The sequence below is a fragment of the Lagenorhynchus albirostris genome, chromosome 1 (genome assembly GCF_949774975.1).
Source record: "Lagenorhynchus albirostris chromosome 1, mLagAlb1.1, whole genome shotgun sequence".
NCBI classification, from domain to species: Eukaryota; Metazoa; Chordata; class Mammalia; order Artiodactyla; family Delphinidae; genus Lagenorhynchus; species Lagenorhynchus albirostris.
The window spans coordinates 156,463,060-156,486,972 of NC_083095.1; the positions used below are offsets into that span (position 1 = coordinate 156,463,060).

Sequence of the window (23,913 nt, forward strand, 5' to 3'; positions counted from 1 at the left end):
AACATCATACTCAAAGATCAGGAACAACGCAAAGATGCCCACTTTCACCACTTCTATTCAATATAGTACTAGAAGTCCTAGCCAGAGCACTTAGGCAAACAAGAAATCAAAGGCATGCTAATTGTAAAGGAAGAAGTAAAATTATCTTTGCATATGATATGATCTTATACGTAGAAACCCTGAAGACTCCAGAACGAAGTTGCTAGAACTAAAAGAGGAATTTGGCAAAGGAGCAGGATACAAATACACTAAAATCAACTGCATTTCTATACACAAACAATGAACAATCTCAAGAGCAAATTACGAAAACAATTCTATTTAAAACAGCCTAAAAAAACCAAAATACTTATGAATTAACTTAACCAAGGAGATGAAAGACTTATACAATGAGAATTAAAAGAAATTAAAGACAACATAAATAAATGGAAACACATGCCACGTTCATGGATTAGAAGACTTAATATTGTTAAAATGTCAATACTACTGAAAGTGATCTGAAGATTCAATGCAATCCCTATCAAAATCCCAGTGACATTTTTAGTAGAAATTGAAAAACCCACCCACATTTTCATATGGAACCTCAAGGGACCCCAAATAGCCAAAACAATCTTGAAAAAATAAAACAAATCTGGAGGAATTATACATCCTGATTTCAATACTTACTACAAATCTACATTAATCCAACCTGTGAAGTACTGGCGTAAAGACAGACATACTGACCAATGGAACAGAATAGAGAGCACAGAAATAAACATATATATGGTCAATTGTTTTTTGATGAGGGTGCCAAGACCGTTTAATGGGGAACAGATAGTCTTTTCAACGAAGGATGCTGGAAAATCTGGATATCCACATACAAAAGAATGAAGTTGGACCCTTACCTAACACCATATACAAAAATTAACTCAAAATGGGTCAAGGACATAATTCTAAGATCTTATTGTAAGATCTAAGACAATAAATCTCTTAGAAGAAAACAAAGGACAAAAACTTCATGACGCTGGATTTGGCAATGAATTTTTGGATATGACACCAAAGGCACAGTTAACAAAGAAAAAAATAGACAAATGGCACTTTATGAAAATTATTCATGGAATAAAAAAGCAACCCACAGAATGGGAGAAAATATTTGCAAATCATGTATCTGAAAAGGGATTAATATCCAGAATATATGGAGAACTCCTAAGACTCAACTCAAAAAATGGGCAAAGGACTTGAATAGACATTTATCAAGGATACAGGAATGCCAATAATCACATGAAAAGATGCTCAACATCACCAGTCATTAGGGAAATGCAAATCAAAACTACAGTGAAACACCACCTCACACCTATTTGTATGAGTACTATCAAAATAAAACAAGAGTTGGTGGGGATGTAGAGAAATTGGAACCCTGGTGCACTGTCATGTGGGAATGTAAAATGGTGCAACTGCTGTGGAAAACAGCATGTGGTTCCTCAAAAAATTTAAAACGTAATTACCATATAACCATGCAATTCCACTCTGGGTATATGCCCAGAAGAACTGAAAGCAGGATCTCAAAGAGATATTTGTACACTCATGTTTATAGAAGCATTATTCACAATAGCTAAACCATGAAAGTAACCCAAGTGACCATTAGTGGGTAAATGGATAAGCAAAAACGTGGTATATACATGCACTGGAGTACTATTCAGCCTTAAAAGGGGAGAAACTTCTGCAGTATACTGCAACATGGATGAAACTCGGTGCCATTATGCTAAGTTAAATCAGCCAGTCCTAAAAAGACTGTGTGATCCACTTATAAGAGGTGCCATCAGTAGTCACAGTCACAGATACAATGTAGAATGGTAGTTACCAGGGGCTGGGGGAGGGGAGAACAGGGAGTGACTGTTTAATAGGTAAAGAGTTTCCATTTTACAGGGTGAAAGAAGTTATGGGAATAAGATGGCAGTGATGTTGCACAACATGAATGTATTTAATAGCACTGAACTGTAAACTTAAAAATGATTAAGATAGTAAATTTATTTTACCACAGTTTTTTAAAAAGGCTCTTCACCTCATATTTCTTTCCATCTACCACCCCCATTTTTCTGCTCCCCTTCCCAAACATCTTGGAAGAATTACCTACACTTGTTATTTCAGAGTATTCTCTTCCCCTCTTTTTTAAGCCCACTGCAGTCTTTCACCCGTGCCTTGCCACTGAATGCGCTATTATCAAGGTCACTTATGGTCTAAAACCAGTGGTTAATTCTCAGCCTTCATCTTATGGGGCAACGTCTGGAGAAGTTTTGATTGTCATCACTCGGGGTGGGGATAGAGGCTTAGCTGCTGCTAAACATCCTACGGTGCACAGGAGTGCCCCCAATTTTTTGGTCCAAATGTCAGTAGTACTCTGGTATATTTCCTGTGATTTTACTATGTCAGCAATTGTGACTTCAGTGAGGTTACTATTTAAAAAGTGTGGATAGCATGTTTTAATTTTGGAAGTAGCTGTAATAGTCAGATTTGGGTTTGAATCTTAGATCTGTGCTAATTAATCAAGTGAGTTCAGACCACGTTTATTTAACTTCTTAGTTTCCTCATCCTCAGATAATACTTCAGGCAGCACCATCCCTTCTATTACTTAATGCATTCATTTTGTATTTCTGCCTTTCTTTGTGAATATATTTAAAGGATGTATCATTCTTACTATGTTTCTCTTGATTGTATGCCATCTTAACATCCACTTTTTGGGTATCTGATTTACCTACATACTCTCTTGTCCTACAGTACTGTACTGCTTCTTACAATAATGTAAGATTTAACTATAATACAAGAATAACTATAATACAAGAATAATTCTAAACCTTTTACCAGTCTACTAGAATCGATATACGAGCAGAAGTAGCTTAGGAGGGTGAGTCCCAGCTCACCGACCAGGTTTCTAGTCACTCTGTTTAATCTCATAAGCCTCAAATTCCTTATCTAAAAAAATGGGTATAAATAAAAGCACTATGGTTTGCCATAAAAACAGACACACAGATTCAGTTTTAGGCAGAAACTTGCTGAGGTAGAATCCAGGGCCTAAGCATTTTAAAGCCTAGTTATTCAGAAGAGGGGCGCTTCCGGGAAGACGGCGGAAGAGTAAGACGCGGAGATCAGCTTCCTCCCCACAGATACACCAGAAATACATCTACACGTGGAACAACTACAGAACACCTACTGAACGCTGGCAGAAGACCTCAGACCTCCCAAAAGGCAAGAAACCCCCCACGTACCTGGGTAGGGCAAAAGAAAAAAGATTAAACAGAGACAAAAGGATAGGGATGGGTCCTGCACCAGTGGGAGGGAGCTGTGAAGGAGGAAAGGTTTCCACACACTAGGAAGCCCCTTCGCGGGCGGAGACTGCGGGTGGCGCAGGGGTGAAGCTTCGAAGCCGCGGAGGAGAGCGCAGCAACAGGGGTGCGGAGGGCAAAGCAGAGAGATTCCCGCACAGAGGATCAGGGCCGACTGGCACTCACCAGCTCGAGAGGCTTGTCTGCTCACCCACCGGGGCGGGTGGGGCTGGGAGCTGAGGCTCCAGCTTCGGTCGGAGCTCCGGGAGAGGAATGGGGTTGGCGGCGTGAACACAGCCTGCAGGGGGCTAGTGCGCCACGGCTAGCCGGGAGGGAGTTCAGGGAAAAGTCTGGACCTGCCGAAGAGGCAAGAGACTTTTTCTTCCCTCTTTGTTTCCTGGTGCGCGAGGAGAGGGGATTAAGAGTGCTGCTTAAAGGAGCTCCAGAGACGGGCGTGAGCCGCGGCTAAAAGCGCGGACCCCAGAGACGGGCATAAGACGCTAAGGCTGCTGCTGCCGCCACCAAGAAGCCTGTGTGTGAGCACAGGTCACTAACCACACCCCGCTTCCGGGGAGGCTGTGCAGCCTGCCACTGCCAGGGTCCCGGGATCCAGGGACAAGTCCCCCGGGAGAACGCACGGCGCGCCTCAGGCTGGTGCAACATCACGCCGGCCTCTGCCGCCGGCGCAGGCTCGCCCCGCACTCCGCGCCCCTCCCTCCCTCCCCCCCCCCGGCCTGAGTGAGCCAGAGTCCCCGATGCAGCGGCTCCTTTAACCCCGTCCTGTCTGAGCGAACAGACGCCCTCCGGCGACCTACACGCAGAGGCGGGGCCAAATCCAAAGCTAAGCCCCTGAGAGCTGTGAGAACAAAGAAGAGAAAGGGAAATCTCTCCCAGCAGCCTCAGAAGCAGCGGATTAAAGCTCCACAATCAACTTGATGTACCCTGCACCTGTGGAATACATGAATATACAGCGAATCATCCCAAACTGAGGAGGTGGACTTTGAGAGCAAGATTTATGATTTTTTCCCCTTTTCCTCTTTTTGTGTGTATGTGTATGTTTCTGTGTGAGATTTTGTCTGTATAGCTTTGCTCCCACCATTTGTTCTAGGGTTCTATCCGTCCGTTTTTTTCCTTAATTATTTTTTTATTTTAATGACTTTATTATATTTTATCTTTATTTTATTTTACTTTATCTTTTTCTCTTTTTCCTTACTTCCCTCCTTCCTTCTTTCCTCCTTTCTTTCTTTCTACTTCTACTAATTCTTTCTTCCTACTTTTTCTCCCTTTTATTCTGAGCCATGTGGATGAAAGGCTCTTGGTGCTGGAGCCAGGAGTCAGTGCTGTGCCTCTGAGGTGGGAGAGCCAACTTCAGGACACTGGTCCACAAGAGACCTCCCAGCTCCACATAATTTCAAACGGCAAAAATCTCCCAGAGATCTCCATCTCAACACTAGCACCCAGCTTCACTCAATGACCAAAGCTACAGTGCTGGACATCCTATGCCAAACAACTAGCAAGACAGGAACACACCCCCACCCATTAGCAGAGAGGCTGCCTAAAATCATAATAAGTCCACAGACGCCCCAAAACACACCACCAGATGTGGACCTGCCCACCAGAAAGACAAGATCCGGCCTCATCCACCAGAACACAGGCACTAGTCCCCTCCACCAGGAAGTCTACACAACCCACTGAACCAACCTTAGCCACTGGGGACAGACACCAAAAACAACGGGAACTACAAACCTGCAGCCTGCAAAAAGGAGACCCCAAACACAGTAAGATAAGCAAAATGAGAAGACAGAAAAACACACAGTAGATGAAGGAGCAAGATAAAAACCCACCAGACCTAACAAATGAAGAGGAAATAGGCAGTCTACCTGAAAAAGAATTCAGAATAATGATAGTAAAGATGATCCAAAAGCTTGGAAATAGAGAAAATGCAAGAAACATTTAACAAGGACCTAGAAGAACTAAAGAGGAAACAAGCAACGATGAACAACACAATAAATGAAACTAAAAATAGTCTAGATGGGATCAATAGCAGAATAACTGAGGCAGAAGAACGGATAAGTGACCTGGAAGATAAAATAGTGGAAATAACTACTGCAGAGCAGAATAAAGACAAAAGAATGAAAAGAACTGAGGACAGTCTCAGAGACCTATGGGACAACATTAAATGCACCAACATTCGAATTATAGGGGTTCCAGAAGAAGAAGAGAAAAAGAAAGGGACTGAGAAAATATTTGAAGAGATTATAGTTGAAAACTTCCCTAATATGGGAAAAGAAATAGTTAATCAAGTCCAGGAAGCACAGAGAGTCCCATACAGGATAAATCCAAGGAGAAACACGCCAAGACACATGTTAATCAAACTGTCAAAAATTAAATACAAAGAAAACATTAAAAGCAGCAAGGGAAAAACAACAAACAACACACAAGGGAATCCCCATAAGGTTAACAGCTGATCTTTCAGCAGAAACTCTGCAAGCCAGAAGGGACTGGCAGGACATATTTAAAGTGATGAAGGAGAAAAACCTGCAACCAAGATTACTCTACCCAGCAAGGATCTCATTCAGATTCGATGGAGAAATTAAAACCTTTACAGACAAGCAGAAGCTGAGAGAGTTCAGCACCACCAAACCAGCTTTACAACAACTGCTAAAGGAACTTCTCTAGGCAAGAAACACAAGGAAAAGACCTATAATAACGAACCCAAAACAATTAAGAAACTGGGAATAGGAACATACATATCAATAATTACCTTAAATGTAAATGGACTAAATCCTCCCACCAAAAGACACAGATTGGCTGAATGGATACAAAAACAAGACCCATATATATGCTGTCTACATGAGACCCACTTCAGACCTAGAGACACATACAGACTGAAAGTAAAGGGATGGAAAAAGATATTCCATGCAAATGGAAACCAAAAGAAAGCTGGAGTAGCAATTCTCATACCAGACAAAATAGACTTTAAAATAAAGACTATTAGAAGAGACACAGAAGGACACTACATAATGATCAAGGGATAGATCCAAGAAGAAGATATAACAATTGTAAATATTTATGCACCCTACATAGGAGCACCTCAATACATAAGGCAAATACTAACAGCCATAAAAGGGGAAATCGACAGTAACACATTCATAGTAAGGGACTTTAACACCCCACTTTCACCAATGGACAGATCATCCAAAATGAAAATAAATAAGGAAACACAAGCTTTAAATGATACATTAAACAAGATGGACTTAATTGATATTTATAGGACATTCCATCCAAAAACAACAGAATACACATTTTTCTCAAGTGCTCATGGAACATTCTCCAGGATAGATCATATCTTGGATCACAAGTCAAGCCTTGGTAAATTTAAGAAAACTGAAATTGTTTCAAGTATCTTTTCCAACCACAACGCTATGAGACTACATATCAATTACAGGAAAAGATCTGTAAAAAATACAAACACATGGAGGCTAAATAGTACACTACTTAATAACGAAGTGATCACTGAAGAAATCAAAGAGGAAATCAAAAAATACCTAGAAACAAATGACAATGGAGACACGACAACCCAAAACCTATGGAATGCAGCAAAAGCAGTTCTGAGAGGGAAGTTTATAGCAATACAATCCTACCTTAAGAAACAGGAAACATCTCGAATAAACAACCTAACCTTGCACCTAAAGCAATTAGAGAAAGAAGAAGAAAAAAATCCCGAAGTTAGCAGAAAGAAAGAAATCATAAAAATCAGATCAGAAATAAATGAAAAAGAAATGAAGGAAACGATAGCAAAGATAAATAAAACTAAAAGCTGGTTCTTTGAGAAGATAAACAAAATTGATAAACCATTAGCCAGACTCATCAAGAAAAAAAAGGAGAAGACTAAAATCAATAGAATTAGAAATGAAAAAGGAGAAGTAACAACTGACACTGCAGAAATACAAAAGATCATGAGAGATTATTACAAGCAACTCTATGCCAATAAAATGGACAACCTGGAAGAAATGGACAAATTCTTAGAAATGCACAACCTGCCAAGACTGAATCAGGAAGAAATAGAAAATATGAACAGACCAATCACAAGCACTGAAATTGAAACTGTGATTAAAAATCTTCCAACAAACAAAAGCCCAGGACCAGATGGCTTCACAGGCGAATTCTATCAAACATTTAGAGAAGAGCTAACACCTATCCTTCTCAAACTCTTCCAAAATATATCAGAGGGAGGAACATTCCCAAACTCATTCTACGAGGCCACCATCACCTTGATACCAAAACCAGACAAGGATGTCACAAAGAAAGAAAACTACAGGCCAATATCACTGATGAACACAGATGCAAAAATCCTCAACAAAATACTAGCAAACAGAATCCAACAACACATTAAAAGGATCATACACCATGATAAGTGGGGTTTATTCCAGGAATGCAAGGATTCTTCAATATATGCAAATCAGTCAACATGATACACCATATTAACAAATTGAAGGAGAAAAACCATATGATCATCTCAATAGATGCAGAAAAAGCTTTCAACAAAATTCAACACCCGTTTAAGATTAAAAACCCTGCAGAAAGTAGGCATAGAGGGAACTTTCCTCAACATAATAAAGGCCATATATGACAAACCCACAGCCAACATCATTCTCAATGGTGAAAAACTGAAAGCATTTCCACTAAGATCAGGAACAAGACAAGGTTGCCCACTCTCACCACTCTTATTCAACATAGTTTTAGAAGTTTTAGCCACAGCAATCAGAGAAGAAAAGGAAATAAAGGGAATCCAAATCGGAAAAGAATAAGTAAAGCTGTCACTGTTTGCAGATGGCATGATACTATACATAGAGAATCCTAAAGATGCCACCAGAAAACTACAAGAGCTAATCAATGAATTTGGTAAAGTAGCAAGATACAAAATTAATGCACAGAAATCTCTTGCATTGCTATACACTAATGATGAAAAATCTGAAAGTGAAATCAAGAAAACACTCCCATTTACCATTGCAACAAAAAGAATAAAATATCTAGGCATAAACCTACCTAAGGAGACAAAAGACCTATATGCAGAAAATTATAAGACACTGATGAAAGAAATTAAAGATGATACAAATAGATGGAGAGATATACCATGTTCTTGGATTGGAAGAATCAATATTGTGAAAATGACTCTACTACCCAAAGCAATCTACAGATTCAATGCAATCCCTATCAAACTACCACTGGCATTTTTCACAGAGCTAGAACAAACAACTTCACAATTTGTATGGAAACACAAAAGACCCCAAATAGCCAGAGCAATCTTGAGAACGAAAAACGGAGCTGGAGGAATTAGGCTCTCTGACTTCCGACTATACTACAAAGCTACAGTAACCAAGACAGTATGGTACTGGCACAAAAACAGAAATATAGATCAATGGAACAGGATAGAAAGCCCAGAGGTAAACCCATGCACATATGGTCACCTTATCTTTGATAAAGGAGGCAGGAGTGTACACTGGAGAAAGGACAGCCTCTTCAATAAGTGGTGCTGGGAAAACTGGACAGGTACATGTAAAAGTATGAGATTAGATCACTCCCTGACACCATACACAAAAATAAGCTCAAAATGGATTAAAGACCTAAATGTAAGGCCAGAAACAATCAAGCTCTTAGAGGAAAACATAGGCAGAACACTCTATGACATAAATCACAGCAAGATCCTTTCTGACCCACCTCCTAGAGAAATGGAAATAAAAACAAAAATAAACAAATGGGACCTAATGAAACTTCAAAGCTTTTGCACAGCAAAGGAAACCATAAACAAGACCAAAAGACAACCCTCAGAATGGGAGAAAATATTTGCAAATGAAGCAACGGACAAAGGATTCATCTCCAAAATTTATAAGTAGCTCATGCAGCTCAATAACAAAAAACAAACAACCCAATCCAAAAATGGGCAGAAGACCTAAATAGACATTTCTCCAAAGAAGATATACAGACTGCCAACAAACACATGAAAGAATGCTCAACATCATTAATCATTAGAGAAATGCAAATCAAAACTACAATGAGATATCATCTTACACCAGTCAGAATGGCCATCATCAAAACATCTAGAAACAATAAATGCTGAAGAGGGTGTGGAGAAAAGGGAACCCTCTTGCACTGTTGGTGGGAATGTAAATTGATACAGCCACTGTGGAGAACAATATGGAAGTTCCTTAAAAAACTACAAATAGAACTATCATATGACCCAGCAATCCCACTACTGGGCATATACCCTGAGAAAACCATAATTCAAAAACAGTCATGTACCAAAATGTTCATTGCAGCTCTATTTACAATAGCCCGGAGATGGAAACAACTGAAATGTCCATCATTGGATGAATGGATAAAGAAGATGTGGCATATATATACAATGGAATATTAGCCATAAAAAGAAACGAAATTGAGCTATTTATAATGAGGTGGATAGACCTAGAGTCTGTCATATACAGTGAAGTAAGTCAGAAAGAGAAAGACAAATACCATATGCTAACACATATATATGGTATTTAAGAAAAAAAATGTCATGAAGAACCTAGGGGTAAGACAGGAATAAACACACAGACCTACTAGAGAATGGACTGGGGGATATGGGGAGGGGGAAGGGTAAGCTGTGACAAAGCGAGAGAGAGGCATGGACATATATACACTACCGAACGTAAGGTAGATAGCTAGTGGGAAGCAGCCGCATGGCACAGGGAGATCAGCTCGGTGCTTCGTGACTGCCTGGAGGGGTGGTATAGGGAGGGTGGGAGGGAGGGAGATGTAAGAGGGAAGAGATATGGGAACATATGTATATGTATAACTGATTCACTTTGTTATAAAGCAGAAACTAACACACCATTGTAAAGCAATTATACTCCAATAAAGATGTAAAAAACAAACCAAAAAAAACAGACACATAGATTAATGGAATAGACAGCCCAGAAATAAACCTATGCAAACATGGTCTATTAATTTATGATAAAGAAGCCAAGAGTATACAATGGGGAAAGGATAGTCTCTTCAGTGAGTGGTATTGAGAAAACTTGGGCAATGAGGTGCAAAAGAATGAAACTGGACCGCTATCTTACACCATACACAAAAATCAACTCAAAATAGATTAAAGACTTTAACGCAAGACCTGAAACCATAAAACTCCTAGAAGAAAACATAGGGGGTAAGCTCCTGGACATTGGTCTCGGCAATGATTTTTTTGTTTGACACCAAAAGCAAAGGCCACAGAAGTAAAAACAAAAAGTGGGGCTACATCAAACTAAAAAGCTTCCGCACATCAAAGAGAACCATCAACAAAATAAAACGGCAACCTTGGAATAGGAAACAATATTTGCAAACCACATATCCCATAAGAGATTAATATCCAAAATACATAAAGAACTCATACAACTCAGTGGAAAAAAAAAACTCCCAATAACCCAATCAAAAAATAGGCAGAGAGGTGGCGCAGTGGTTGAGGGTCCACCTGCCGATGCAGGGGACACGGGTCCGTGCCCCGGTCCGGGAAGATCCCACAGGCCGCGGAGCGGCTGGGCCTGTGAGCCATGGCCGCTGAGCCTGCGCGTCCGGAGCCTGTGCTCTGCAACAGGAGAGGCTGTACCAGTGAGAGGCCCGCGTACCACAAAAAAAAAAAAAAAAGGCAGAGGACCTGAATTGATATTTTTCCAAGGAAGATATACAAATGGCCAATAGATACATAAAAACAGCTCAACATCACCAATCACCAGGGAAATGCTAATCAGTATCAGTGATATATCACCTCACACCTGTTAGAATGGCCATCATAAAAAAAGACAAGTGTTGGTGAGGATTTGGAGAAAAGGGAACTCTTGTGCACTGTTGGTGGGAATGTAAACTGGTGCAGCCATGATGGAAAATAGTATGGAGGTTCCTCAAAAAGTTAAAAATAAAACTACCATACTATCCAGCAATACCATTTCTGGGTATTTACCCAAAGGAAATGAAAACAGGGTATCGAAAAGATATCTGTGCTCCAACATTCACTGAAGCATATTCACAATAGCCAAGATATCTATATACAACCTACATGTCCATCAGTGGATGAACAGATTAAGGAAAACGTAGTGTGATGTATGTATATATACTACTACACTCACACACACACATACACACACTGGAAGGTTATTCAGCCACAAGTTAGGAAGGAAATGCTGCCCTTTGGGACAACATGGATGGGCTTCAAGGGTATTATGCTAAGTAAAATAAGTCAAATATCGCATGGTATCATTTATATGTGGAATCAAATAGGTATAATAATTCAGCTATTTCATCAATGGTAAAATGTTATAAAAAGCAGTATTATAATTCTTTTCTTTAGCCACCTCTTCCCATTTCCTTGATTCATGAGTAAACTTATGGGAACTTCCCCTTATAAGTCTAGTGTCTACTTTCTAGCTTTCTCTCATCTTTGCATGAAGACAGAATTACAGACATGGTGTTGGGGCATTCTGCTTGATAAGATCTTGAGCACACCTTAATAATTCGATCTAGTGATATTTATATTTCATCATTCATCTGTTTTTCCTTCTAAGTTATCTTCATATATTCTTCTAAGTTATATCTGTTTCTCTTTTCCTTCTTGTCAAATCTTCATCAAAAATTTTAAAATGTTTATTTTCCCTCATGAAACATTTACATATATTTAAAGACTCTTTTCAGAATGTAGTCTGGATCAAATGAAGAATCACAAAACTTCATACAGTAATTCATCAAAATTAAAAGCAAGCTATGAGCTTTTGGGAACAAAACTTTGTTCACATAGCTCAGTCATTTGGCAGAGAAACATCTGTATGCTCAGAAGCTGCTGATCTGAGCGGAAGATAGGAGTCACAAACAGGACATAAAAAATGAACATTTGTCAGTTTTTTAGTTAAGTTAGAGACCCGTGAGATGTTACTATCATAAAGTAAATGTAATCGATTTCTTTACTAGAATCTAATGTATAAATGTTAAGTGCAGTAAAATCTGAAAATCCTTAGTTTGCTATTATGATACTTAAATTTACAATTTTACAAGTTAGATATTACCTGTCAGGAGTTACCAGCAAAAGTCAGGGCCAGCCCACTTATCAAAATAAAATACTTGCATAGATGGAAAAGTTATATAAATCAGTTATACTAAATATGTTATGTCCCAAAGTATCATAATCTCAATTTAACAAAATAATCCTGAGCAATACTCAGTAATGTGGGATCTGGAGTTTTAAAAAAATTTTTTTAGTTAATTAAAGTTGACAATTTCACATCAGAACTTATTTCAGGAGTAATTTTTGCATATGCCATATATATCTTTCTGAATTAATTTTCATCATACCTATGGTATATTTTTTAGAAATCAGATTCTAAGAAAATAGTGGTATTTACCCACTGCTTCTTCTTGGTCTGAGAAATTAGTTGTTTGTGCTGGGTTGCTAGCTTCTTGATTTCTTCTACAAATTCTTCTTTACACTTTTCCTTTACTTGCTTACATTTTCTGTCTATCTCACCCTGCATATTTGCTACAGCTTTATTTACAGCTTGTCTTTTTTCTTCTTCCATTTCAGAACGCAGCTGAAATGAAAAAAAAAGTTAACCCACAATATGTCAGCTCATAATTTACACAGACCATTAAGCAAAACCTTAATACATAGTTTCTACTTAACTGATGTACCTCTTCCCTTTATTTCATTAAGGGCTATAAAATATTTTAGATGAGAAAAGTGCTACTGTTAATTAAAATATTATAAAAAGGTATTTTATTATAGTCCTAGTTTTAAAAAGCAGCTACCTGGTTGATGCCTCAGTGACAGAAGCTAAACCACAATAGGAAGACTATTCACTTATCCTGCCCAGACGTCTGAAGGCAACACTGGCAGTGGAGGCTGCGTTACCTTTTCTAGAGCTTCTCGTACAACTCTTTCAGTTTCTCGCTTGTGATCAGACTTCATTCGGTCTTTAAAGTCATTGAAAATTTTGGTGTATTTGTCGTGGCACATGCTTTGACACACTCCGTCACTGGTGGTCTGGGTGCTTCGATGCAGCATTCTTGGTGAAGAGGCACTTAACTTCTTGGTCTGAGTTGATACGGAAACTTTTTCGATTGGCTGAGGCATCGTGGGGATTTCCTGGCTGGAACTTACTGCTTCTGTTTCAGGCTCTGGTTCCTAAAGGATAAGGAAAGTGCTATAGAATTCACTAGTTCAAGAGCAAGCTCTATTAGGAGAAAAGCAGAGTGATATACATAAATAGCCATATAAAAAACTGCAGTTCAAACACAATGTAAGAAAATGGAAAATTGTTTTGTGTATTTTACAATTAAAAATAAACTAATTTTTAAAAATTTAAAACACATGCAATTAGTAGGTACAATAATTCTAAAAAGGAATGTCATTTACAATTACATATCAATATTGTTTTTTCTTTTCAAAACAGACTAAACAAAAAAATTTGTCGTACAAAATCATTATCAATTTATAGTCACTTCTTTGGTTTAGATTCTTTAACAAATACCCTAAACCACTTCTCACTGAATATCTGGTAGGATTTTGCCCATATTTACACCTGATTTTAAAATATGCATGGATTATATAATTTTAAAAGGCTGAGCTCAGCCATAGTTTCCTCCAGTTTTTAAATGTTGGCCTCATTGATTTGTTGGATAAACACTTTGTTTTTTATTAGTACTATGAGAAGATATCAGAGTTCTAGAAAATACAGCAAAGTGCCCTCCCACTTAGCCAGCCGTGGTCACTGCTGTTTAACTGGTAAGGAGACTTGCAGCTCCCGTGTGTTACTCTATGACGGGAACAGTGGGAAGACTGGGTCCATCTTGGTTGCTACAGGTTGACTGACGGCAATGCTTTTCGCAAGGACCTGTGAGGAGCACTGCCTTGATCACAACTGTGAAAATATTTCCTGTTTCAATTGCCACCTAGACACTGCAAGGCAGGCAACTTACTTCTTTTTTGGGTTCCACACTTTGATTACGTCGTCCTTTCTTTGTTCTCGGTTCTTGAGTGACCTTTAGCTGTGGGCATCATAAAAGTAACAGCACATTATTCCCGACACTATGAAACACTTCTCTGCTGCTAAGACTAGCCAGGGAACCACAGGTCAGGGGTGAGCACTTGTTCCCTTTCGCATTAGCTCTTTCAGGACCACGTGGTTGGCACTCACAGAATGATTCCTCTGGGCCGAGGGCTTGAAAGAGCTAATATGCTGGTAGAGTCAGGATCAGGGTTGGTGGTGGCTTCCCTGTATTGGAACTGTTTCTGGTTTCTTTCGCAGAGCACTTTACAAATGTTACACGAAAGGAAGAAGAAAGTCAGAATCTGCTCATTCCAGTGAGGAGTGTGCGCTGACACCTGCACATTCAGAACAAGAACCGACAGGCTCTCACTGGCGCCTCTCACCTGCTCATTACTGGTAGAGGAGATGCTGGATTCTGCCTCCTCCTCCCCTCGGTCCTCATTCTTAGACTTCCAAAACCTCCCTTCACGAAGGAAGCGCTGATGCAGCTCCAGCTCATCACAGGCCTTCTTCCAGCCCATACTGCGCTTAACATGCAGCCGGTGAACGTTGACTGTGATGTCCTGTATGTTTTCAGAAGGAATCCAGGCCCTGTGAACAAAATTGAAAGGGATGCTTAGAAATTTCCAAAATGGGAGGGACTTCCCTGGCCGTCCAGTGGTTGAGACTTGGCCTTCCAACACACGGGGAGCTAAGATTCCACATGCCTCGTGGCCAAAAACCCAAAACATAAAACAGAAGCAATATTTTAACAAATTCGATAAAGACTTTAAAAATGGTCCACATCAAAAAAAAAGAAGAAGAAATTTCCAAAATGGTAGAAACTCTACCAATTGTAAAATACAATTTGTGGCTTGAATAAAAACTCTTACCAAGTAGAAAATAGGTGAAGTGACATTTGTTTTTCACAGTCATCAAGGCAAAGTTCTCAGAATGGGAGTGATTCACAGCTCTTTTTAAAATGTACAATATCTCATTGTTTTGAATACTGTAAATTATTCAAAATCTAGCTATTTGCATGTTAGAACTATAGAATCATTTGTAAATGCCCAGAAATTTTCATGAGACACTTACATACAAACAACTATTATCTAGTAAGTCATCACATCCCTATTCATCAGATGAACCATGACCAACAAATGGAAAACCGTTTGTATCATTCAGCAACCAAGTACTCAACTGCGAACACATAAGTTGATCTAAAACTACATTTGGTTCTATTGGGAAGAATGCTAGAAATTTAAGAAAATTTTCCTGGGTGCTAATTGCTTGACTGGACTTAAATTCGTATCCAACTCAACCAGGGCTTACCATGTGCCAGTGGAAGGCACCACAAAGCATACAGTGCATGGGACCTATGACTGACTGTTCCCACCTCATTTGACAGCTGGCAGAGGTGCTGCCAAAATGGGGTTAAGGAAAGCTATTATTAGCAGCTGGAACCCAGTGAGGGTCCTCACTGCGCCTAATTTATTAGGTTGGCACTTCTATATACATTGCCACTGCCTTTAACTGAGAAACAATGATAAAACAGTGCAGCACAGAGTTGAGGTGACTCTGGGGTACTCTGGAGAGGAAGAGGGTTTCATTTGGCTGTGAGTGGTCACAGGTTTCATTTGGGCTCCATCTTGAAGGAGGAGTAAGATTTAAACAGGGGACCATATGAGGGGAGGACTTCTAGGCAGAAGGGATGTCACAAATGAAAAAAGAAAATATAAGGACATGTGAGCCACAGTTAGTATGACATTTTCTAGAGCACAGGGTACAAGCTGGGATCCAGCACTATGAATATACAGATTTGCTCTTTTCAGTCTTATCAGGAGTTTCAGAAATACTAGACCTATGACTGTTCTGAAGGGATCTTACTGAATCCCGGCACATATGCCTAAAGCCAAAAATGTAGACTTCTAATTTGCTTGTACAAACTAAGCTGTTTGCTTTAGAATTTAAAAGCACATTTTAAATATATAATAATCCATAGTTATATGGTAATGGTAACTGAAATTGTTAAATTTGAACTTATTTATAAATATTACATTAACAGTATCATCTGACAGTGCTTTATTAGAAACCAAAGTAAACTACACTTTGAAAAAGAGTGCAAATAAAATTTTGCTTGTGGAAGAGTTCCTTACCATTAGATCTTGTATTTATATTATATTTACTCTTTCAGTCAACAAACATTTATTGAGCACCTATTACATACCAGTCAATCAATAAAAGTTAAAACACTTTTTAAAACCAGTATGTTTTTTGAGAGAGATTTCTGTTATAAGCAGTGCTGACTACCTGGAATCAACTTGTGACCTAGGAGAGAATCTTATCCCCTTGGATATATTTAGTCTATTGAATCTATTTAATCTATTGAATTTATTGAATTTATTCATTTATCTACTACCAGCTGGAACCCAGTGAGGGTCCTCACTGTGCCTAATTATTAGGTTGGCACTTCTACATACATGGCCACTGCCTTTAATCTACTGAATTTAATCTACTGATTTAATCAACTGAATCTATTCTTAACATGAGACTTACATCTCAATGCAATTCATAAAAACATTCCTATTCTCTCAATCATCTCCATTATTGTAGATAATCAGATTTCAGTTTTAAAGAGTATCACTGAGCATGCAATCTGACCTACACTAAAAATAAAAGGCAAACTGCACCCCACAATTTTACAGTAAGTTTAATAAAAAGAGGTAAAATCGAATCTGGCTATACCTACACATCTGTCAATCCGGAATTCTCTGAATATATGCACAATAAAATGGCTCAGTGATATGATGGCAAATGAACCCAAAATGTCCCCTTTCTTTCTTCCCTGTGCCATTGCTCCCTCCAACTACAGGCAGCAGAAGATTTAGCCCTGCTGACAGTCAGACCCTATCAGCTACTTTTTTTCCTCTGACAGGAAGAACCCTGCATACCCTATGAAAACCCTGCCTGTACTTACCAGGACCACAGGCATCTGCTCCCTGAACATTACAACCTGCTCAGGGTTCAGGGTCTAGGGAGGGAGCAGCATGTTCTGGTGTGAGCATACAGAGGGACTAGTCCAAAATCATTTATTTGCTTAAATTTTTTTTCTCCCACCTAAGTGTAGAGACATGATAAAATGGCTAAAGAATATTTATTGTATTTATTCATAGTGATCTCTGCATAACAATGTGGTATTTAATGCCACTGAATGGCACACTAAAAAATGTTTACAATAGTTTTAAAAAAGTATTTACTAATGAAAACTTGTAGCTGGGGGCCCTTATAGGCCATCTCTTCTTGGTATATAACATGTTGCTTAAGTAATTAAAACTATTATTTTTATAGAGTTCATTTTTTAATATATCAATTATTCTAACATGATAGAGTATCATTTTTAAGGTATGTCCCCATCATTCACTTGAAATATCTTGCTGCTATATTGTAACCAGGAAAAGCAAATGAAAAAGATTCATAATAAAACTGTATTTATAGTAAAATTGTAGATCTTTTATTTTCTAAAATAAAGTCCTTAGAGTCCCATCTGTCCATAATTTTTTTAGATAAAATCTTCCAAGAAATTAGAAGTCTGGGGGAAGAAGACTCTGGAAATGTAATTTTCTGTTTTAATTCCCTCTTCAGATGACAAACTTACTCTAAGGACCCAAGTAAATCAGCTCAATTATTCTTTTAAAATATTTTCTGCACAGTATATACTGAATGATATAAAACAAACTCATATTATTAATAAAATACCACTCATGGTTGAAGATACTATAAAGTTGTTTTAAAATTAGTGAAAAAAGAAAATATAGGAAAATTCTGATTATCAGATTGTTCTCATCTAGTAGTATGTTTTTTAAAAATAACTGAATTCTTCATTTTTCTAAATTAACTGTTTATTTAATGAAATTCAAAAAACTAAGTCAAATTTTTCCCTCATGTACATTCTTAGATCATAACATCGACACTCTCCTGTACTCCTGAGTTGATTATTTTTGTCTATGGCTTTGACAGAACCTTGAAAGTACAGTTGAAACTACCGTAATGATATTACAATTCTATGAAATGAACACATCCTGAGAAACCTTCCACTTAACTCCTAATATGGATTCAATCCCACCATTAACACGCTTCTGAACTCAACAGTCAGCTATTGAAACTGTCCTGTTTAGTAACCATTATCTGAAATACACCTAGAAATACCATGTATAGAAAGCACTGTTAGGTGCCCAGTCAAGTTATGTGCTGGTTTGTTTTTTAATTTAAAATACACTTCAGGGCTTCCCTGGTGGCACAGTGGTTAAGAATCCACCTGCCAACGCAGGGGACACGGGCTCAAGCCCTGGTCCGGGAAGGTCCCACATGCCGCGGAGCAACTGAGCCCGTGCACCATAACTACTGAGCCCACATGCCATAACTACTGAGCCCACATGCCACAACTACTGAGCCCGTGAGCCACAACTACTGAAGCCCGCACGCCTAGAGCCTGTGCTCTGCAACAAGAGAAGCCACCGCAATGAGAAGCCCATGCACCGAAACAAAGAGTAGCCCCTGCTCGCTGCAACTAGAGAAAGCCTGCGCACAGCAACAAAGACCCAACGCAGCCAAAAATAAATAAATACAATAAATAAATTCATAAAAAAATAAAATGAAATACAGTTCACACAGTTTCTAATGGCAAAGCCCACAGAGCACTGGTAAAGCAGGACTGGGCGCCCCCCACGACTCCTGGAGGCCCAGGGGTGATGCTGCACATGATTTACCTCTGGTGGTGGTGACCGAAGAAGCGGACGTCAACCTGATTGTCCTCTTTCTGCATGACTTTGGCCGGCCAGAATCCAAAACCTTTCATTTTAGCCCAAACCAGTTCATGATTAGGTATCTGGAAATAAAATGTTTTACCTTGTCATACTACTTTTAAAGTATTAAATACAAGAATATCATTAATACTGAACTACTCAGTCAAGCATAATCCATAATTTTGAAAATATTTTTTTTCTAACTCCTAAGCACACAGAATTTACCCCCACCCCAGGATTGACTGATTTTGCCTCCAAGAAAAACACCAAAAAAATTAAAATTTGCATAAGCAATGTGGACCTTCATTTCGCAGAAAAGACAGTGAAAAGAATCTCTTCATAGCCTGTGGCATCTGGAATGAAGCCAGCAGTGTAACAGTGGCAAACAGAACACCCTAACTTTGCTTCATGAAATACAGTCCAACCCTGGGAGCCTATAAGAAATGGGAGAATTTTAGGCCTTCCTCCCGATCTATCAAGTCGGAGATGCAAACTTTAATGAGACCCTCAAGTGACTGAGGAGCACACCAATATCTCGGAGAATAGGGGCTCTCAGGCAGGCTCTTACACCATGGCCAGCGGTGGGCGACTGCCCCTGGAACACTCCTTGAAATCATGCCATTTTAGGGGAAATCACACAGCTATAAGTATATATAAAGACTTAGATTTCTTGTGAGAGAATGAGAGGAAAAGCAAATTTTTACTTTATGTATTAAGGGATTCAATGTTTATTCCTACTCTTGAGGGTCCTCATTTTAAAGTCAGAAATGGATACTGATCCCAAGTTGTTTCCTCCATGTTTCAGTTTTTATACTCATTAAAACCATACATACTATGACACAAAGAAAAATATTTAGAAGGATTATAATCTTCAAGCAAATTGGAAATAAGACATCAGACACTTAAGAGGTTAAAAAAAAAATCTCAAAATTTTACATACACAAGGATAGCAGAACCAATTGTCAGGACGAGCATTTGATAAATAGAAGCAATTCTTGCAAAGTTGTAATTCATCCAGCTGAAGAAGAAAATCAACTATTTAGCCTACATAAAATACACACATGCATAAAACTATATAAAATAGATCCATGCAAATTAACATTCTCTTTCATGTATACAGTCTCCAGGTTTGTTCCTTAAGCTTAAAATTCTAATTTTCCAATGAATAATACCAGAAGAGCCTGCCACTTTCTTCTTGGAACCTCCCGAAGGTCCCAGATTGCACTTGGAATAGAGGACAGATTCCTTAGGGGACCACTGCATCTGACCTCTGCTTCCCCAGCCTCACTGATACCTTTCCAGTTCAGCACTCAGATTAAAGGCTATTTCCTCAGAAATGTCTCTTGATCTACCCATATAAAATATCCGCTACCAATAAAAGCAGTCCCTACTTTGCCTCATTCTCTTAGTGTTATTTTCTTTCATAACATTTTTTTATAACTTGTAAAGAAACCTATTTTGTCTGTCCTTTTCTTGAGTCTCCCTCTTCAGAATACAACTGTATGAGCAGGAAGCCAGCATCCTGATCCCCATTTTATTCCTCCTAACACAGCACATAGTAGACACTCAATAAACATGTTTAACGAATTTTTAAAAAGTCATATGTGAAATGGAATCAAGAAACAAAACTTTTTATATAAATTGAGATGCTTTTGCAAAGATAGTATGGTTATAGATGAGTGTTTCAAATAAGAAAAGACCACCCAAAAAATCCTTCCCTAAATATATATTTCATTTATTGTATAAATATGCATGCTGTTGTTTGGATGCTTTTTTGCCTGTGTAGTGTAGTAAGAATTTGAACTCAAATTTGAACCTTTCATTCGCAGAGGGTAATGTTTATTGAGTGCCTGCCCAGTGCAGCACATTTACATGCAGTTATATAACTAATACTCTTTAGGGTAATTAAAGAGAAGAGAACAAAGTTTCCTTTTCTTCTAACTAGTAGAAGTTACTTAGTGACTAAATCTAACTCCCAGGATTTCTCTGAAAATAGTTCTGCCAGAATTCTTCCCCTTCTGTTTGCGTTATTTCCCATGTATGTCATACATGGACATAAAATTATATTTAAAGAAAATGGCAAAATTAAAATGTACATATCAGAGTGGAATTCTGAAATAGATTAATGTGGAATATAGCAAGAGTTTAGTTATTAGGCATGGATAGTACCTCATGACATGTGTCTTTATAGAGCATCCTTGCTATGTCAGCTTGCTCACTGTCTGCTGTAATTAAAGACAGGTATCTATTACCAGTGATCTAGAAACACAAGACTATCAAAATTAATACAGCCATTTAAATTTTCTTTCATTTTTAACAAAAGTGGACACATACCATTTAAAACAAAAAATGTATATTTAAAATAAAATTAAGGCAGTAAAAGAAAACGCTATCAGCAGCTTTAATTTTATATCCAATGTAACATAATACTCTAGGTACAGAGGGACCTCTTTCATTACTTTTGAATGAGGGGATATTAATGCAGAAAATCAAAAGCAATCAAAGTGCTTATAAAAAGCCTTTCAACTAAGTTTATATATAAAACTATGAATATTAGTGTAACTAGAGTTCTGCTTTTGGCCAGTCAATTCTATAAGCTATAACTCCATTACCAAATATTTTTAAGTTTAAACCCTAACATTATTACTTACAGATCATTCAGGTATTATTTTAATGTAATATTTTATATAAGATATTTTTCAACATGGAATGTAAATGGTATGAATTTTAAAAAACTATACAAAAGAAAAAAACAAAAAATATTCAACCTCCATAGAAAATCACTGTGTTGTGGAGAAGCAATTGAGCATCAGCTTTGAACTCTTCGTAACTTCGGTACTTCCCTTCGTTCACTTTCTGCAGAGGGAAAACAACAAAATGGCAAAGGGTTAATGGTGAAAACACCTGTCAGCATTACAGCGTTAGAGTGTAGGAAACAGGCAAATTTTCCAGAATGGCATTACAACTACTCCTGTGTCCCATGGTACTGACAGAATGTGCGTAAAAGAAACCCACAACTCCGTCTGCAGTTAGACTATTACAGGATGGTGAAGTGTGCAGAGCCAACATCCTGCAGCCACGTTGTCCCCGATATTTATTTACTAGTATGAACTCTGCAGCGTGAACACCTCATTCTGTAATTTAAAAAGCTGCTGCTAAGCACTGTAAATAACGAAAGCTTTGGTCAGTGGGGTTGATGAGACCCTAACTACATATCTACTATTTTTATAACTCAAGAGAATAAAAATTGAAAGAAGAAAGAGCTGTTAGCCTCTGTGACAGTTTACCGTTATCACAAAGAAGATACGGTTGTAATTCTGAATTGGGATTAGGTGCTGATGTATAAACAATTTTAAAGTCCTAGGAGGTCCTATATGCACCAAGGCAAATGATGGTTCTGTCTGGCATCAAGGGTCACAGGGCACTTTTATGAATATTGATATCTGAACTCCACCCTGAACTTCTCATGGCCTTGGGCTCGCAGGTGCTCAGGCCTTGGCATTGTGCAGCGCTCCCAGGCTACCTGCCTATACCCAGGTGGGGACAACCGCACCCCACAGTCCCCAAGCACCATCATAGCTCGTATTTTGGTCTGGACTGTAAGCTCCTGAAAGCATGAAAATCATGTCTTCCTCTTCATTTTCTTTATGGTGCTTCCGCTCATGGTCAGCACTTGCTAACAAGGCACCATCAGCCCAGCCAGTGTGCTCCATGGACCCAACAGGATCAGATTGCAGAACGTGGGGAGGGGCCACACAGGGAGAGGGCAGGAAGGGCAGCTGAGTTCTTCATTGTTCTCAGAGGCTCAGAGTTAGGAAAAGAGGCTATGCCTGAAGCCACACAATCTAGGGGTAGGAGGTAAAATTTAAATTGCTCGTTTTTATGAACAACCTTCATTTATCCCTTTCTTCCACTGAAATAATACACCTTCATTCTTCCTCAGCTATTAAGCAGATTAAGAAAGGAGTAAGATGATTTTAAATTATTCCTATGGTCTCCCTATTATGGCCAACCATAAGATTTTAAAACTTCAAAACGATACATAGGTACAGAATTAATAAATCTGCAAAGCTAATTGGAAACAGGTCAAAGTGTTCACTGCATTTTACTGCAATTTGTAATTAAATATTAACAAACCCATTAACAATCCTCAGCTAGAGTAGGTAAAAATAAGAACTTCATTAAAGAAGGATAAAGTTTTCTAGTTAAAACTGTTTTGTTCGAGTGCATGTCATTGTGTTTCCCAAGATCCTAGATCAGTTCTATGTTCTAATCTTTCCTTGAGAGAAACTCCTAAGTACTGCTTCTGAAACTAGGAAACCACATCCACATGTTAATTACATCTGGAACATTACACTGACCAGGCTACAATACATTTTCTTTAAGCAGCAAGTGTCAAGAATCAACAGGCTGCTGAAAACCAAGCCTCTTAAAAGATGACCCCTAAAGAGCACTAGAGGGAGTGCATGCCATTCACAAGGGCAGCTGCTCAGGCAGGAGGGCGGCAGGTGCACGACCAGGGCTGTGCTGTCAGGGAGCTTTACCTCCTGAATGGCAGGGACGTCGACCGCCGAGTGCACCAGCCGCCGGTACATGGGGTGTTTGTTGTCCTTCCCCTTTTTATTAAGGTCAATAGCCTGAAAGGTCATGAGACACATCAGTTTAAACGTGGCTAGAGAGAGGGGTAAAACATCAATTTCTAAACAACAAGTACTTTAGAACTTAATGAAAAATGTACATGCACTATAGTTTAATGTGGCATTCCTTAAGGTTTGAATA

General features: G+C 38.6%; 1 protein-coding gene across 15 annotated transcripts in view; it reads right to left on the bottom strand.

The window, feature by feature from the left end:
- Positions 1-23,913, bottom strand: part of ZMYND11 (zinc finger MYND-type containing 11) — a 138,389-nt gene that overhangs the window by 6,242 nt on the left and 108,234 nt on the right. For 11 of the 15 annotated variants that reach the window (XM_060156596.1, XM_060156617.1, XM_060156684.1 and 8 more), the window contains 9 exons: positions 23,679-23,771; positions 21,903-21,990; positions 21,304-21,359; positions 20,075-20,152; positions 19,099-19,217; positions 14,737-14,944; positions 14,283-14,351; positions 13,216-13,488; positions 12,710-12,895 (listed from right to left, as the gene is read on the bottom strand). In XM_060156596.1, the coding sequence (XP_060012579.1) occupies positions 12,710-12,895; positions 13,216-13,488; positions 14,283-14,351; positions 14,737-14,944; positions 19,099-19,217; positions 20,075-20,152; positions 21,304-21,359; positions 21,903-21,990; positions 23,679-23,771 (1,170 nt within the window). The remainder of the gene's footprint in view (positions 1-12,709; positions 12,896-13,215; positions 13,489-14,282; positions 14,352-14,736; positions 14,945-19,098; positions 19,218-20,074; positions 20,153-21,303; positions 21,360-21,902; positions 21,991-23,678; positions 23,772-23,913) is intronic. The other 4 variants (XM_060156711.1, XM_060156670.1, XM_060156693.1 and 1 more) reach the window with 1 other exon arrangement.